Source organism: Ambystoma mexicanum, chromosome 2p, assembly GCF_040938575.1.
Source record: "Ambystoma mexicanum isolate Mex_15411 chromosome 2p, UKY_AmexF1_1, whole genome shotgun sequence".
NCBI lineage: Eukaryota > Metazoa > Chordata > Amphibia > Caudata > Ambystomatidae > Ambystoma > Ambystoma mexicanum.
In genome coordinates this window covers 591,198,652-591,213,797 of record NC_090923.1, presented here as the reverse complement: position 1 = coordinate 591,213,797, position 15,146 = coordinate 591,198,652, and the positions used below count along the sequence as shown (strand labels likewise).

The following is a 15,146-nucleotide window of genomic DNA, read 5'->3' as shown; positions in this document are numbered from 1 at the left end:
TGGGAGTGTTTGTCCTCCACAGACACATTCCTCAATCCACAGCTGGAGCAGAGCTTGAAAAGGGAACCTCCGTCCTTCTTTTCCTCAGACATGGTCTGATGAACTCTCGACGATTTTTGCCCTTGAGGGGGGTTGAAAGACGCCGACAACGGATCCCTGATTGCCGGTCAAAGAAACAAAGAGCACACTGGCTCTTTTGACAAAAATAGGAACCATTCTCCCGAAAGCAAAACGCGAGGACTCTAAACACTTGAACGTGCGGTAAAAATCTGAAGATGGCAGCCAGAGGAGGGGCTTAGGGAGAGGGCAGTCATTGGCTTGGGGCAGTCGGACCCAGAGCTCAGTAATTGGTTTATAGGAGTTATACAAGAAAAACAACTTGTAAGTGAAAATGAAACTGTTTTTTCTTTTACCGAGGATTCCCAGCCTGAGAACGGGGAATATTCATGAGCATGTGAATCCATGCCAGACCACATGCTGGAGAAAAGAGACATCTGTGTTAGTCTGATCACCCTCAGCTCTAAAAGGTTTATGTGAAGTCTTTATTCTGCAGGAACCAAACGCAGCTCATTGCCAGATAGCTCATGTGAGCTCCCCATCACGGGAGGGAAGCACCTATGGCTACAGTTATCTGTGGCCAAGGCTGCCAAAAAGGTCCCACTATCATCATGTTCTGAAAAAGGGCCATTATCCTGCTTGAGAACTGTGACCATTGGGATCTGAGGGCCCACTGGAGGGACCTCATCCTCAGACGGGGCTCTGGCACCAGGAAAATGCAGAAAGCCATCAGGGACAGCAACCTTAGAAAGTCGAATGCCGGTAGATATTGGGCATTCTGAAATCTCTTTGCCATGTGCAAAATATGTTGAGCCCTGAACTTGGGAGGCAAAGTCTTCCCTGATGAAGAGTCCAGGACCTCTCCAATAAATTGAAGCTTCTGAGAAGGTGTCATCTGGGAGTTAGTGAAATTGAGGGAGAAGCCCCGTTTGTTGGGGGAGTGGAAGGTGCTGTATAGATTTTCTGCAGCGTATTTTGGGGGAACAAGCTTTGATTAGTCAATAATCTAGGTAGCGAAAGATGTGAATCCCTCCCATCTTTAGATTTGCTGCCACCATTGCCATCAACCTGGTGAAGCACCTCAGGCTGAGGTGAGACTGAAAGGCAGATCTCAAAATTGAAAGTGAGAACTAACAATGGCGACCCTCTGGTATTTTTATGTGCCTGGGATGTATAGGCACATGAAAATAAGCATTTTGAAGAACGAGTGACACCCTCCAGTCCTGGAGTTGTAGGGCCTGGAGGATCTGCAAAGAGAGATGTGAGAAACCTGAAGGTGTCTCCCTGTCTAGTCCCCGGGGATCTGTCTGACAGCGAACAAATTACTCATGTTCTTTTGGAAGAAATATTCTTTATTTATTTTGGCCAGGACGCAGCCATCACGTTTGGATCCAGTTCCTGGGGGTGGACCAGTCGGGAGGATCACCTGGATGAGGGGTACTTGGGGAGTGGGACACTGAAGGGTGAGATGCAGTATCCCCTCCCTTTAACACCTTTTCAACATCTTACCACGTGGGATATTCCAAAACACTGTCCCCCCCTTTTCCGTCACGAACACTTTTGCACAGCACGAAAGACAACGGACTAACACTAGAGCCGTTTACCTGACATGTCCCAATGCAGGGGTCAGGCAATTGACCAGAATCACACACACCTGACAGCCCTTTCCCTTCCCTAAAGGGATAAAAGGTGGAGCACAAGAGCACAAAATGAGCAATCAGACAGCACGTGGTGAGAGGCAGTTCCGTTCAGCAGTTCAAGAGGAGGCGGAAGACAGCACGAGCCGAGAGGAGACCAGGGGGAGAAGTAACCTTGGCCTTATCGACAGAGACCCATAAAGCCTCAAGAGAAGGAATCGTAAGGCCGCGGACAATAGCCTGCGTGTGTTGCGTTAGATGTCAACGGTACCCAATCGCCTCCTGCACTGACAGCCAAGCACGGGAGAGACACATGGCCCAATGGTACTGGCCTTGTGTCCAGAGGAAAGAAAAGCAGAACTGTTCATCACAATCAGTGAGTCGAGGGGAAAGCCGATTAAGGAAACCAAACTATGTTGAACGAAATTAGCAAGTTGCTATTTTGAACTTTGAGCAAACAAAGAACAGTTGCTATTTTGGAGGGGGGAAGCAAGCTGCAGAGGTCTCCGGGACTACGTGGGTGCTCACTTGAAAAACTCAGGGCGATTACCCGAAGGTAGAAAACTATGATAACTAGAAGGCCATGGAAGAAGGCGAAAGGAGGGTCAAAGTGGTCATACAGGAGTCTTGCAAAATCCTCTGTACCGTTGAAAGTCTTTGACAAACAGATGATCGTGAAAGGAAGGGTTAACAATGCAAATCCTAGAGACTGGTTTAAAAAACATTAAGATTAATGAAACGAAGAGTATAGCGAGACAGAGAGAAGTAAACTGTCCCGGGTTGTCAATTAGGAATCTACCCTGGCCGAGGGAGATCTAGGGATGAAAAGCCACCACCCGTAGTTCATTTAGATTGGAACTGTTTGAATGGTCAAGTAAGATTGTGAGAGGTATGCACCCGGAAGAGGGGGAACCAGGGGAGAAGCCATCACCCAAAGCTATATGCAGAAAGGAACTTTGTGTTTGTTTGCTGAAAAGCATCAGGCCTCAAATGCAAGAGACTTGTATTGAAGAGACTTAGCCATCGGAGAGCCTGATAGCTGGAGCGCAATTGTCGGCTCGGGATGGGGAAAGCTTGAGTCTGTGGTGTGCTCAGGAGACCCACCTTGTCCTGTGCTGAAAACATGGGGAAGGGAGATCCCTGGTAAACATATCCTGACTTATTATTCTTTCTTTATTGAAATCCTATCCCACACTTCTTTTGTATTTAGTGCAAGGATTGGCAATAGGTTTTTCTTAGTATAGGCCCTTTTATTTTGACACAATGCCACTGGGACTGCCTAATTTTTATTTGATGGCCAATGCTTGCTCCCATCTTAGATTTAGGTTTAGCTTAGGTGTTTTTCCACCCTGCATTAATACTTCAATAAACACTCTTGAACTGTGATCACTTGTGTCTGTCTTTACTGTTACCACCATGAGTTCCTTACAGAAAGCATCCTGAAATTCTCCTTCCCGAGGAACTTGTTCAAGCACCTAAGGTCCAGGATGGGTCGCAGTTCTCAGTCTTTCTTGGAAACTAGGAAATAGGTGCGGTACCAACTCTGGTTTTGTTTTGCCACAGGTACCTTCTCCACAGCACCTTTCTACAACAGGGAAAGAATCTCCTGTAGGAGGAGTGGATCTGGTTCCTGAAGAGATTGTTCACTTGGGGGACAATCTGGGGGTCTTTGCAAAAATGGGACACACTACCCTTGGGCCAATGTCTGTGGTGCCTATCCATCTGAAGTAATAAGATGCCATTCTTGCAGATGCTGGGTCAAACTGCCTCCCACTTTGGTTCTATGAGCAAAGTGCGCAAATAGGTTTTGGGGCTATGGCAGAGGGCAATGAGGAGCTTGTTGCCTGAGCAGCTTTCCCTCCACGGCCCCTAGGGGCACGTGTAAACCTTCTTGTCCTTGATTCTGAGTAGTCTGACCGCTTCCCTTTTAGCCAAAGGAGGAATAATAGCGAAAGGACTGCCTTCTCCAGGCCTGTGAATGCGGGTGTTGTTGTGGCTGGAGAATGGCTGCCCCCAAAGATTTTGCTGCAGTCTTTGAAGCCTGTAACTTCTCTAGGCTGTCGTCCGCCTTTGGGCCAAATAGATCAGACCCATCAAAAGGCATATCTAGGACCCATGACAGAACATTGGGTGCAAACCCAGACTTACGCAGGCAAGCAAATCTCCTGATTATTGCGCAAGAGCCCATACGCCTGCTGACGGAGTCTGATGCATCTAGGCCTGACAGAAGGGATTGACAAGGGATCTCTTTACCATCATTAATGAGGTTAATGAACCCATCTCGCATCTGACCTTTAGGAATATTTTCTGTAGCTTGGGCAACTACATTCCACAATGTATAGGTTTATTTTTGGTATCAGGCAATATTATCCCCACCAAAAATATCGCCATATATATGGTCGTCGGGAACAGGCATAGGCGATATTTTTAGTGGAGATAATATTTGGGGTTATTGGGAGCGGGGGTTGCGTGGGTGTCCCCTGCTCCCTTTAAAATAATATGGGGGTTGCAGGATTGTACCCCGCAGGTTCCATGCCTTAATATCGGCGCAAAAATATGGCAATATTTTTGTATGCCGATATTTTTATGGGGATATTAACACATGGAACCGTATTTTTCGAGTGCACAAGACGCATTCATGGTTTTTAATGCCATGGTTCTAGAAGAAAATACTCTTTTTGAGAAAGCACCATATTGCTTAACGTCCCTACCGAGAGAGATGGTCGGATAAACTGTAGCCTTTGAAGTCAAGGTTGCCACCTGTAAAACCTTGCTCTCTGGTGCTGAATGGCTAGAGAGGAAATAAATCAGGATCCACAAAAGAAATCCTATACTTCTTCACCAAATCTTTGTGCTGTATGGAAGGGCAGCACGTGCTCCTCAGGAGAGCCTCTATCTAAGATGTTTGCAGGGTGCCCCATCCCAAATATTTAATCACTCTATTCATAGGCTGCATTTGGGTGAGAGTGGACATCGGGTGAGTCAAATTTAACCTCAGGCAAGGTAGCCATACCACTGGCTTCCACTGGCTTTCATTAAACATGAAGATAAGTCTTCTAGCTGAGAATGATCGGAAATCAATTCTTCTGGAACATTAGGAGTTTGAAACGTCTATATCCAAAGGGTATGATGTTGTTTTCCTCCTCCTCATCTTCCTTGAAGATGAACCCAATGGATTTGAAGAAATGAATCTTAGATTGGGGTGTGAATCTCAGAGCAGACCCAGGGGTCAACATTGAAGGTTCCTTCGACTTCGGATCCTTCAAGGATGAAGTCACAGAAGTTTTTGGCTTCAATGTTATCTCAGAGGTCGATGCTGTCGACGCCATTTGAGACATCTCCGAGGTCTGCCGACTCAGGCCTTTGGGCATGTGGGTCGAAGCCTTACTTGATTCCCTGCCAGTCTTGGAAGATTCAGATGGAGAAAAAGCCATTTTCGGCTCATTCGAGGGAGCAGGAGGGGCAGCCTTTGTGAACACTTCCATAATTTTCTTACGGAAATGTTAGCATTTGGCCGCCAAGGCGTTTTTCTGGGAAAATGTACCTGACGTTTGCCGTGCGAGGATTCTGAAGACGACAAACAATGGCGTATTTTATTCCACGATGACGAAGAAGAGTGATGGGAATCACTACTGAATCTCGATTGCATCCAATGTTTGGAGCATTCTTTGGGAATTTCTGGAGACTGTTTCCTGTGGAACTCCTACCTTCAGAGGATTTTCTCTTCAGAGGCGTGGAAGCAAAGATTTATTAACAGACCGACCTAGGGTGAGCTTCGACCTTCTCTCCCTTAAGGCCTTGCTGGTCATCGATTGGCAGGAGCCGCATTCAACAACTTCATGTACTTCACTGAGGCATCAGAGACAAATCCTGTGTGGATCAGTGATCAACCGCTTCGAGTCACAGTCCTGTATAACAAACCCTTCCGGGGAAGGGTGCGTGGCGAGGAAAGAAGGGTCTCCTCTTGCCAGCCTATACATCCCTGTAAAATTGGCATTTTCAGGGAGAATGGTGCAAGGATGTTGCCATAAGGAGTGAAAGGGTCGGCAATGGCTGGGTTGAATGGTATATTATGCTCAACTGTGGGACCCTCGTCCAAAATGTCAGTGAGCTCATACACCTGAAGCGCTGTGGTGGAAGCTTTCAACCCAACAGTGTCAACAACCCAGTGAACCAGATCCCTGAACTTGATATTAGCATGGGTATAGGGCTGGTTCTGTTGTAACTCAAGGTCTGGGGAAGTAGCCAGACCACTGGCGTCTTGTAGACCTTGAGCTAGGCCCAATAAATCGGCGTGGTCATCGAAAGAAATCGACAATGCCGGTTCCTGTGTAAACGGGTTGACTGGGCCAATGGGGTCATCTACGCCAAATATGGATTGCACAGAAACAGTCAAAAAAACCTGATCGACAGCGGCAAAAATTAACCATCGCCAACTGCTGGCGCAGAGGGCTTGGGAATGGGTTTTGAAGATAAAGCTTTCGATGCCAGAGGATCTTTCGGCATAGAGGGACGCTTGAATAACCGATGGGCATCGTGAGCCTCAGTCTTATTGCCCTCCAACGACTTATGCCTAGTAGGCATGACGCCCAAAGGCGTGTTGGGAGTCGACGCCGTCAACGGAATGGCTGGCTTGGGGTCGGGATCACAGAGTGCTGCTTTTGACGCCTAAGCTTGCTGGCCGGGGGCCAGAGGCGCACCTACAGCAGCGTGTTGCCTAAACATATGAAGCATGTAAGTCTTAAAGCTTTCCCACTCTTGCCGAGTGGTCGGCCCCGCTGAGGGCTTATCTCGATCCGATGACTAGCTGGACTCGCGTTGCTGGCGGTGGTGCCGCTTATTCTTCCGCAAGGAATATGACGAGGAATGGCTCCTGGAGTGGGACTGTTTTTTAGTGTTCTTGCGATGTGGTTCTTTCCCCTTGTCGGGAGTGGGCTCCTCTGTCTCGGCTTCCAAAGTCCGAAGGAGGGACCGTGCTGGAGATTTGGTGAAGGGTCTGCGCAAAGCCAGTTTCCCGGCCCTCTCATGTAGGGACTAGGGATGCATCTTTGCGCACGACACACAGGCCTCTGTGTCGTGACCAACACCTAGGCACCAGAGACACACATTGTGGGGGTGGCTTACCAACATTTTGGCCTCGCAATCGCGGCATCTTTTGAAACCTGAGACCCTGTGAGATGACACTGCAGCAAGGTTTTCTGAGTAAACGTATAACTAGGTACAAAAAATCCATTGAGTAAACTCAAGTAGTGTGCCCGATGCGCGCGCAAACGTGTGGAAAAAAGGAACTGAAGCATGGGGCGTAGTGACGTGCTATATATACAACGTCTGATGTCCCTTCCGGAGCCGACGATCGAGAGCCAGGAAAAAAGGATTGACGATCGACAGCCGAGTCGAAGTCCAGTATGCTCCCTGTCAAAATGTTTCCGAACAGAAGAGCTGAATGATGGATATCTAGCATGGGGAGAAATCTGTGGGAGGAAAGCAGTCCATTGAAAAGCATATAAAAAGTTTAGCTTGTATGTCTTGTGTGATATTCGCAGTTCGTGTCCAGCAATACCTGTGGAAAACCTCTGCAGTACCCATGGGCTTCCCTGAACAGTCTGTGGTACAAAGTCCTACTTTTATAATGTTCCTTGCTATATCTTCACCATTCAGTGTCAGTTGTGTGAAAGGCCCTCAGAATTTCTTTGGCAAATGAGCGTCTGCAGCTGCTGCTGATTCCCACATGGCACGGGAATACTGTGCCTAAGTCCACAAAGTATGCATTGTGCTCGGGGCTATGCCGTCCATTTAAAAAATAAAGCACCCCTAGGAGTCTAACTTCTTAGACTCCCTGTTCAGGAGAACCATTGGTAAAGCTGTTGCTTTTGTGCCATTATTAGCTGCCTGACCACTAGGCTATCAATAGAAAGATCAGTGGACCCAAATTGAGGTGTCTCTACTCCCGATCTATGCTTTTCTGTGATGTTACTATCCATAAAAGATATAGGTGTAGGCCTGTTTCACACCTGTATAATTTTAAGGGCTCCACTAAAAGGCAAAATAGACACCTTGCGAGCCTTTGGTTGCAAGATATCAGCAATGGTGTGTACAGGCACCTCTTCTGAGGAATGTAACTGTAGTGTGTCCACGGATCAAAATGATACGGCTTTGAAGGACCTGGATTTTGGTGCAATGGTTGACACAAGGACTGTGGCTATATCTGTAATGGGCAATGTGCCTAACCCACTAGCTTCTTGTAAATCCCCTTTTAACTGGAGCATGTAACCTACTGATAGATGGTCAAGGTACTCCTTAGGACGGGGATTTCCTGAGGTATCTGAGAACGGTTCATAAAAAGAGGGAATATGCTCACCATCCTCCTGAAAAATACCCTCATACTTCCTGAATTTAATTGCTCTATCCCAAGCACGGTAAAGGGAGTCAACAGGATTTGAGGGATCCAGAATAACTGGTTCCATGATGGAAGAGCACAGGTTTGTAGATGTCAATAACATCAGCTCCAAAGTTATCAGATCTGACCGTTCCGGCTCCGATGACACCGGCTACAAAGAGATTGGTGCCTTCAATATAGTGGGTGAGGGTGGTGCTGACCGGAGTGGCACCAAAGCTGTAGGAGATGATGATGATGATGCTTTTCACCCAAGCCTGAGCTCAGAGGCATGCAGGTGTGGTGTGTATGCTCGCCTGAATTGTCTTTACGAGGAGTAGTCAAGATCAACGTCCTTAGTCCTTTTAGAGCTTGCTCAAACATTTTGAGCATTGACTTCCTAAAGGCTTTCCATTTCTTTGGTGTAGCAGATGATGTGAGAAAAGAGGGTGGCTTACCTTTTTCCTACTGTTTATCGAATCGTCCAACCATAAATGATGCCTCCTTTGCAATTTTTTTCATTAGATGAAGAAGAGTAGGACTGAGAAGAAGAGGACCTGCACCTTGAAACGTGATGCTTTTTCCTCTTCATATAATCTGTTCCATCTGAGAGGGAACGATGCTCGGACAGGGTGCCAGGGTCTGGCAAAAAAGTATTTTTGTGCATTACTCATCAGATTTCTCATGAGTAGTTTTCAAAAAGGCCATGAAAATTCCAGACAAGCGATCCCTTAATGCCTTCTGAGTCCTTCTTTGACAGGATTTGCACTCCTCCTTATCATGGTCTTTACCAAGACAAGAAGAGACACAGAGATGCAGATCTGTCATTGACATTGAGCAATGGAAACCCCTACAGGCAGTGAAGCCAGATCTAAAGCGAGACATCTTCATAATTTGAAAATTCAAAAACCTGAGTAACCGCTCAAAGTTCTTGAGCATTGCCACAGAAAAAAAAGAATCTAAGGAAAAATAGTCCTGGTGGCTGAGTATACATACTTGTGACATTTAAAATGCCACTTTAAAAAAATGTATTGCAACATTTGGTTTATTACAAACATTCAGTTCATTACAAATCAATGAAAAATGTCCACAAAGGACAGTAAAATCCAATTCATGTATAAAACACACAATTCCCCCGAAAACCTAAAAACAAAATCCATAATCTAACTTTACACATTATTCATCCTAAATCTAAAACAATTTCTAAAAACAATACCATAGCTAAAACTAATGGAGTATTTTCCCCACGCAGTAAAAGTAGCCACCATTCATCTCGAGACTTTATGGGTTGTTGCTAAGAAACACTCCCTTAATGACATGCTTAAATAAGATAGAGATTAGATTCCTCCGAGGCGTGGGGCTAAACCTGTAAGGAAAACGTGAGGTTAACAACAAATAGAAGACAATTACACATGCATTCACTAAAGGAGAGTTATAAACTAACGTGCTGTGCTCGCCAAGAGCCTGTCCAAGTAGCAACAGATTGAAAAAACATTGGCAAAGCAGGCAGTTTTGGCTTTTGTGTAGGCATGGAATAGGCTGTTTCCAAAACTACCATCACAGTACTCCACAAGATGGCAAATGGTGTTAGTACCTGGACATATTTTGGGAGTGGCTGGCAAATGCTTATCTAATGCCTATATAAGCGCCAAAGCTTTTGGCTTTGCTAATACTTAGTTTTTAATAAGATTTCAGTGCACAGACACCCATATTGCTTATGAATCAAGTGGCTGAAGGCACACTTGTTTAAAACCTTTTCATTACATTGTGAGGTCATTTAGAGCTGTAATTGAGCCATTACCTTTTAGAAGACAGCTAAAAAAATAACAATGGAATCCCCTTTAAATAACAAAGCGAGCTCAAAAAGATTACAGGGATTGCAGGGAGGGCAGGCAGAGGGTGGGGATGGTCATACGGACTAGCATCGCCATGGGCAGTTAATTTCAGGGTATGAAACAAGCACAGTCTGTGTGTACATCGTCACATCCCATCTCACTCTGGTATCTTCACTGCCCAAGCCAATAGCTGTGGCTTTTAGGCAGTGCTTACAGCACCACCTAATACCCGAAGTTGAGTATAAACAGCACCTATCTACATGTATACCATGTGACTCTAAGGGGAGGGGTGTCTTCATTCTCCTCGTTTTTTTTTTTAAGAATAAACAGAAGGCTAGTCGTCGGGCACAGCAAGTAAGTGTGTTAAGTAAGAATGCCAAAGAGGTCCAACATTTTTATGCAAAGACATAAGTACAGATTATAACCCTCTCACCATAACCGTAGAGGGAGAAGACAGACACTCATTCACCAAAAAAGATATATGGACGGCTTCAGGTGGGCAAGTGCATCCAAAGTACAATCTATTTATCCCATATCACCTATACCAGAACCTTAGGAGAAGAAAAATCTTGCTTAAAAGTCCGTTAGTTTATATAGCACAGAAACCAGTGTATTCAATCAAAGCTGTCACTTACTTACCCGCAGACATGTGTTTACTACAGTGCGGCTGTCGAATACCTGCGCAGAGAACAAAAAGATACAATATTTATACAGAATTCATATGTCTGAAAAAACACAAATCATTAGGAGATCCCTAACATGTGTACTGGTAGACGTCAATGGCTAGGTAGCATCAAGTAGTTTCTTTGGTACTTCAACATTGGCAGTGCTGATATGTACACAGTAAGATGGCCAAAAGCCCCAATTGATACAACATGCATTGACAAAGACAGTAGTTTGTTTTTTTGTTTTTTTTTTTTACATTTATAATGCGCTCTCACAGCCCGTGGGCATCGAGGCGCTGTTACAGGAATTGTTCGTTTTTAATTCTTAGTTGCGTAATTGTTTTTTTTTTGTCTTAGTTGCGTATTTATAACGCGCTTAAACACCCAGAGGTTGCTAAACGCGCACGCTGCCGCTGAGCTATTCTCCCGTGCTGTTATTGGGTGGTTAATTGGTAACATGAAAACAAAAATAAAACATAACAAATACCCTAGGTTGGCAAAAGAAAATAATGAGGATTATTGTGAAACCCTTATTTAGTACCTAAGCACTGTCAAACGTATTGATCTATAACACTCAAACTCCAGCTTGCAGCTACACAAAGGGTCTTCAGTCAGATAAATACATGTGGTGGGAGGACCCTAACGAACTGACAAACAATATTTGGGGGGTGGAGCCTAAGAAGTGTTTAGCGCAGGCTCAGAATCCCAAATGCTAAGTAACATGAAAAAAATTTGGAGCCTATGTAATTAAAGCAGTGGCATAAGACATTAGGACAAGTTTTCAACCACGAATAAACAGTAGTAAAATCTATTTTAAAAGGTGTGTTAAATGTAATTAATGTGCATTCAAAAACGGATTAAAATAAAGATAATCAAATATAAAATAGCAATTCAAATCAAAATAGGTCAATGTACATTACAATCCCTCACTTTCATTGCAGTTAATCAATGCATTTTATGTATTTACTTATTAAATCAATCATTCAAATGGAATAATACTAAAATGACCCTCCGAAAATTGCAACTAATTCATTACTGCGCCTTTGTGCTGTAATAAAATGCCGACCCCCACTACACAGACTAACAGGAGCAGTGGTTCTAGGGGTGTCCCCCGCTTCTATTAGAAGTAAAAAAAAAAAAAAAAAAGAAAAAAGGACCCTGTAACATCAGTTCAGACCCGCGTTAGTGGGCGAGAACTGATGTGGCAGGGTCAGAGGAGAGACATCAGCACACTTCACGGGTTGCTGCCGAAAAGGTAAGTGTGTAGGGGTAGGCATATATGGTGATGCATGGCTCAGTGATCTATGTGATCACTGCGCCGTGCCATAATGAGAGTCAGCAATTCAATAATTTAATAGTCGAAATTATGGGCGGTGCAGTGATCACGTCAATTCATTCAAATGACAATTTATTTATTTTATTTTTATTTATTAATATTGCGTCGGTAACTCGCAAGTCTCAGGGCGCCGGAACATGGACACAAAGGACAATCACATTAGCAAGTGACGGGACTCAACGAACGATTACAAATACCAGGCCCGTTGAGAGTGGGGTATTCAGTTGAAGATATAGGTCTTCACTAGTTTACAGAAGCGTAGGTAATTGGCTTCCAGTCTTATATTAGCGGGGAGGTTGTTCCATAGGCCTGAAGCTAAGGTGTGGAATGATTTCACTGCACCAAGTTTGCGCTTGTGAGTGGCTACTATGATCTTTCCTTTGTCTGAGGATCTAAGCCTGCGGCTGGGTGCATACAGGTGGATTTTGGTTTTTAGGTACCCTGGTGCTTTCCCATGGATGCATCTATGAACCAAAGTCAGGTCCTTGAATTGAACTCCAGCTTCAATTTTGAGCCAGTGTGATTCTCTTCTGGAGTCAATGATGTGGTCGGATTTCGTTTTTTTTCTTTACGATCCTCACTGCGTTGTTCTGCACAACCTGATAGCTGTGGAGGCATTGTTTGTTAGACCATAGCAACAATGCGTTGCCGTAGTCCAGGCAAGATAGAATTGTCACCCTGGCTATAATGGCACAATTTCCCTCCAACAGATAGGGCCTTATAGCTTTAAGTAGTCTGAGGTAGTATGAGCATATTTTCTTTATGTACTGGGCTTGGGCTTCAGACCCCAGGGATGCTTCGAGCATCATTCCTAGTGTTTTAACTTTGTTTACTACCTGTATTTGAGTATTTTCTATCAGGAATTAGCTGTAGTCGGGAGAGATTTTTGCTGTGGCTTGATGGGATCAGAATACCATCAGCTCAGTTTTCTTACCATTCAGGCACATCCAATTAGTGTCCATCCATAGTTCCATGATGTTGTAGACCTCAAGCAGTTGTGCATTGTCTTTCTTGTGATCTCCACTAAGTTCAATCACCAGCTGAGTATCGTCAGAATAATTGGTGAAAAATGTATCGATGGGATCTAATACTTCAATATAAGTTGAATAAAATAATGCATTTTCTATGTTGTATTTTTACTTCCATGGATTGCTTTTCTCCTGCAGATTCCTCATCTGATAGATATCCTCATCCAGCTCTGCTGCCCGGAAATGTTTCGACAGGGGGGTGGTCTCATACTTCAGTTCCTTTTTCCTGCACGCTCAACACGCTGCTGTGAGGAATATGAATCCAGTCTTCGACTCTGCGTTTGACTATAATCGTCAAAATGTTTTAAAAGAACCTCAACCGCAAGTATGTGCGCGCCCCGGATTTATGGTTGTAAGAGGTGCACCGCCTTCCAATTCAAAATGTCGGTGACCCACCCACACAACATTTATCTGTGGTGTCTGGGTACGGATCAGGACACGGAGGGATGTGTGTCGTGCTCCAAGATGCACTCGAAGTCCATACGCGTGCGGGCTGCCAAACTTGCCTTCGGCGGCCGTCTCCGAAATCCCTGGTGCGGTCGATCGTCTGGTCATCCGAGGCGAGACCGTATGGTCCACTTACAAAAAGGAGAAAGAAAAGCACCAACTGAGGCCAAAAAGCGGTCACACTCGAGGAGCCATTCTTCCTCGTCGTCTTCGCATAAGAAGCAGCGCCACCGTCGCCGACACAAGTTCAGCTAGTCGTCAGAAAAAGGTAAGCCCTCGGGTAAGGCCCACCACTCGGAAAGAGGAGAGATTTCAAAAGCCAAATGATGGCAACGTTTAAGACACAGGCTGCTACAGGTGCGTCCCCCAAATAGCAATTCTGAGCTGCAAAAGCGGCACTCGCCACTCCCGACCCCTAGCACACCAGACCGTCAATGTCAGAGAAGCCTTCGAGCTCATCGCCAAAATAGGCGCAGATGCCCGGTTCTTCCCGAGGCCGTCTGTTCCTAACGTCATGGTGGTACCCAAACCCTATCGATGCCAATGGCCATTCCATCGACGTTGAAAGAGAGATCTTTGACGCTGACTGTTAGCGACAGATCCTTTGTCCCTCTTTCCAGGTCAGGATTCTTCGAGTCTATGGCATCGATTTTCAGCCCGGACCAGGGTGATGATCAAGGGGACATTGATCCTATATATACTGGGGCAGGAGGCGTCGATTTTTTCTACGACGAACATGCAGACCTGTTGGCACTGGCCAAAGGGTTAGATTATGCCAGCAGCCTGGACAAGTCTCCAGACTTAGAACTCCTGCAAGGTCAGCCCAAACCTCACCCATGCTAAGTTCAGGAAAGGGGAGTAAACACCCTTGGTCTGAAGTCAGTGTCAGTGCCTACTCAGGGCTATGAAATGACAGAAATATTGGATGAGGGTCATGTAACAGAACACAACATGCCACTTAATTCGGCAATTGCTGATCCCCTAGTCTCCTGGTGGCTGCTCCATTCCCCTGGTTAGCTCTACCTTTACGTGGAAGTACAGGCCTGTGAACGGAGACCCATCCTCCCTAGCTTCTCACCTTTCTCTGGAAGGGCTTGCTGTGCAGGCAGCCACAATCTCCACCAGACCTGCAGGATACACTTCAAATCTGCCACTAGACAGGGAAGTAAAAAGTTTGGACGGCATGGCCAAAAAGGTCTTTACTTTCAGCAGCATTGCACTGAAAGCCACCAATGTCATTTGTGGATTTGTGAAGTACTCCTTTGGTTTATGCAAAGCTGTGGAGCAGGCAGCACAATGCATCCCCGACAGTGAAATTCAAGATGGATTTACACGGCTGGTGGAAGATGGGAAGGAGTTAGCTAGGCAGTCGTTGCAAACAGGCCTGGACGTGGCCGACTGCTTTGGCCGTTCAAAGGGGCCAGCAGTGGTCTTGAGGAGACAAGCTTATCTCAAAACTTCTGGCCTCTCTCCGAACGTCCAGAGTAGGCTCCTGGACATGCCTTTTGAGGGAGAGTTCCTTTTTGGCCAGAAGGCTGATGACTCTTTGGAGAAATGTAAGGAGTCAAAATTGGGCCAATCTGCGCAGCCGGCCAAACCTGCCTTCAGCTTTGCCTCTGGAGGCTGAGGCCGTAAGTGCTATGTGCCTTATGGCAGGAAAGCACAGCTCTCGCAGTCCAGGCAGGGGCAGAAGCGTTTCTCGCACCCCGGAAGGGGCAGAGGGGCTTCTATAGGCCAGCAAACAGCAGTGGCTCTGCCATCTAAGCCG

At 45.7% G+C, this 15,146-nt stretch overlaps 1 protein-coding gene across 5 annotated transcripts in view; it reads right to left on the bottom strand.

Annotated features, from left to right (window-relative positions):
- The window catches only part of FANCD2 (FA complementation group D2), a 2,923,540-nt gene that overhangs the window by 292,758 nt on the left and 2,615,636 nt on the right, over positions 1–15,146 (bottom strand). For all 5 annotated transcript variants that reach the window (XM_069644087.1, XM_069644091.1, XM_069644090.1 and 2 more), the window contains one exon: positions 10,542–10,580. In XM_069644087.1, coding sequence (XP_069500188.1) covers positions 10,542–10,580 — 39 coding nt within the window. The remainder of the gene's footprint in view (positions 1–10,541; positions 10,581–15,146) is intronic.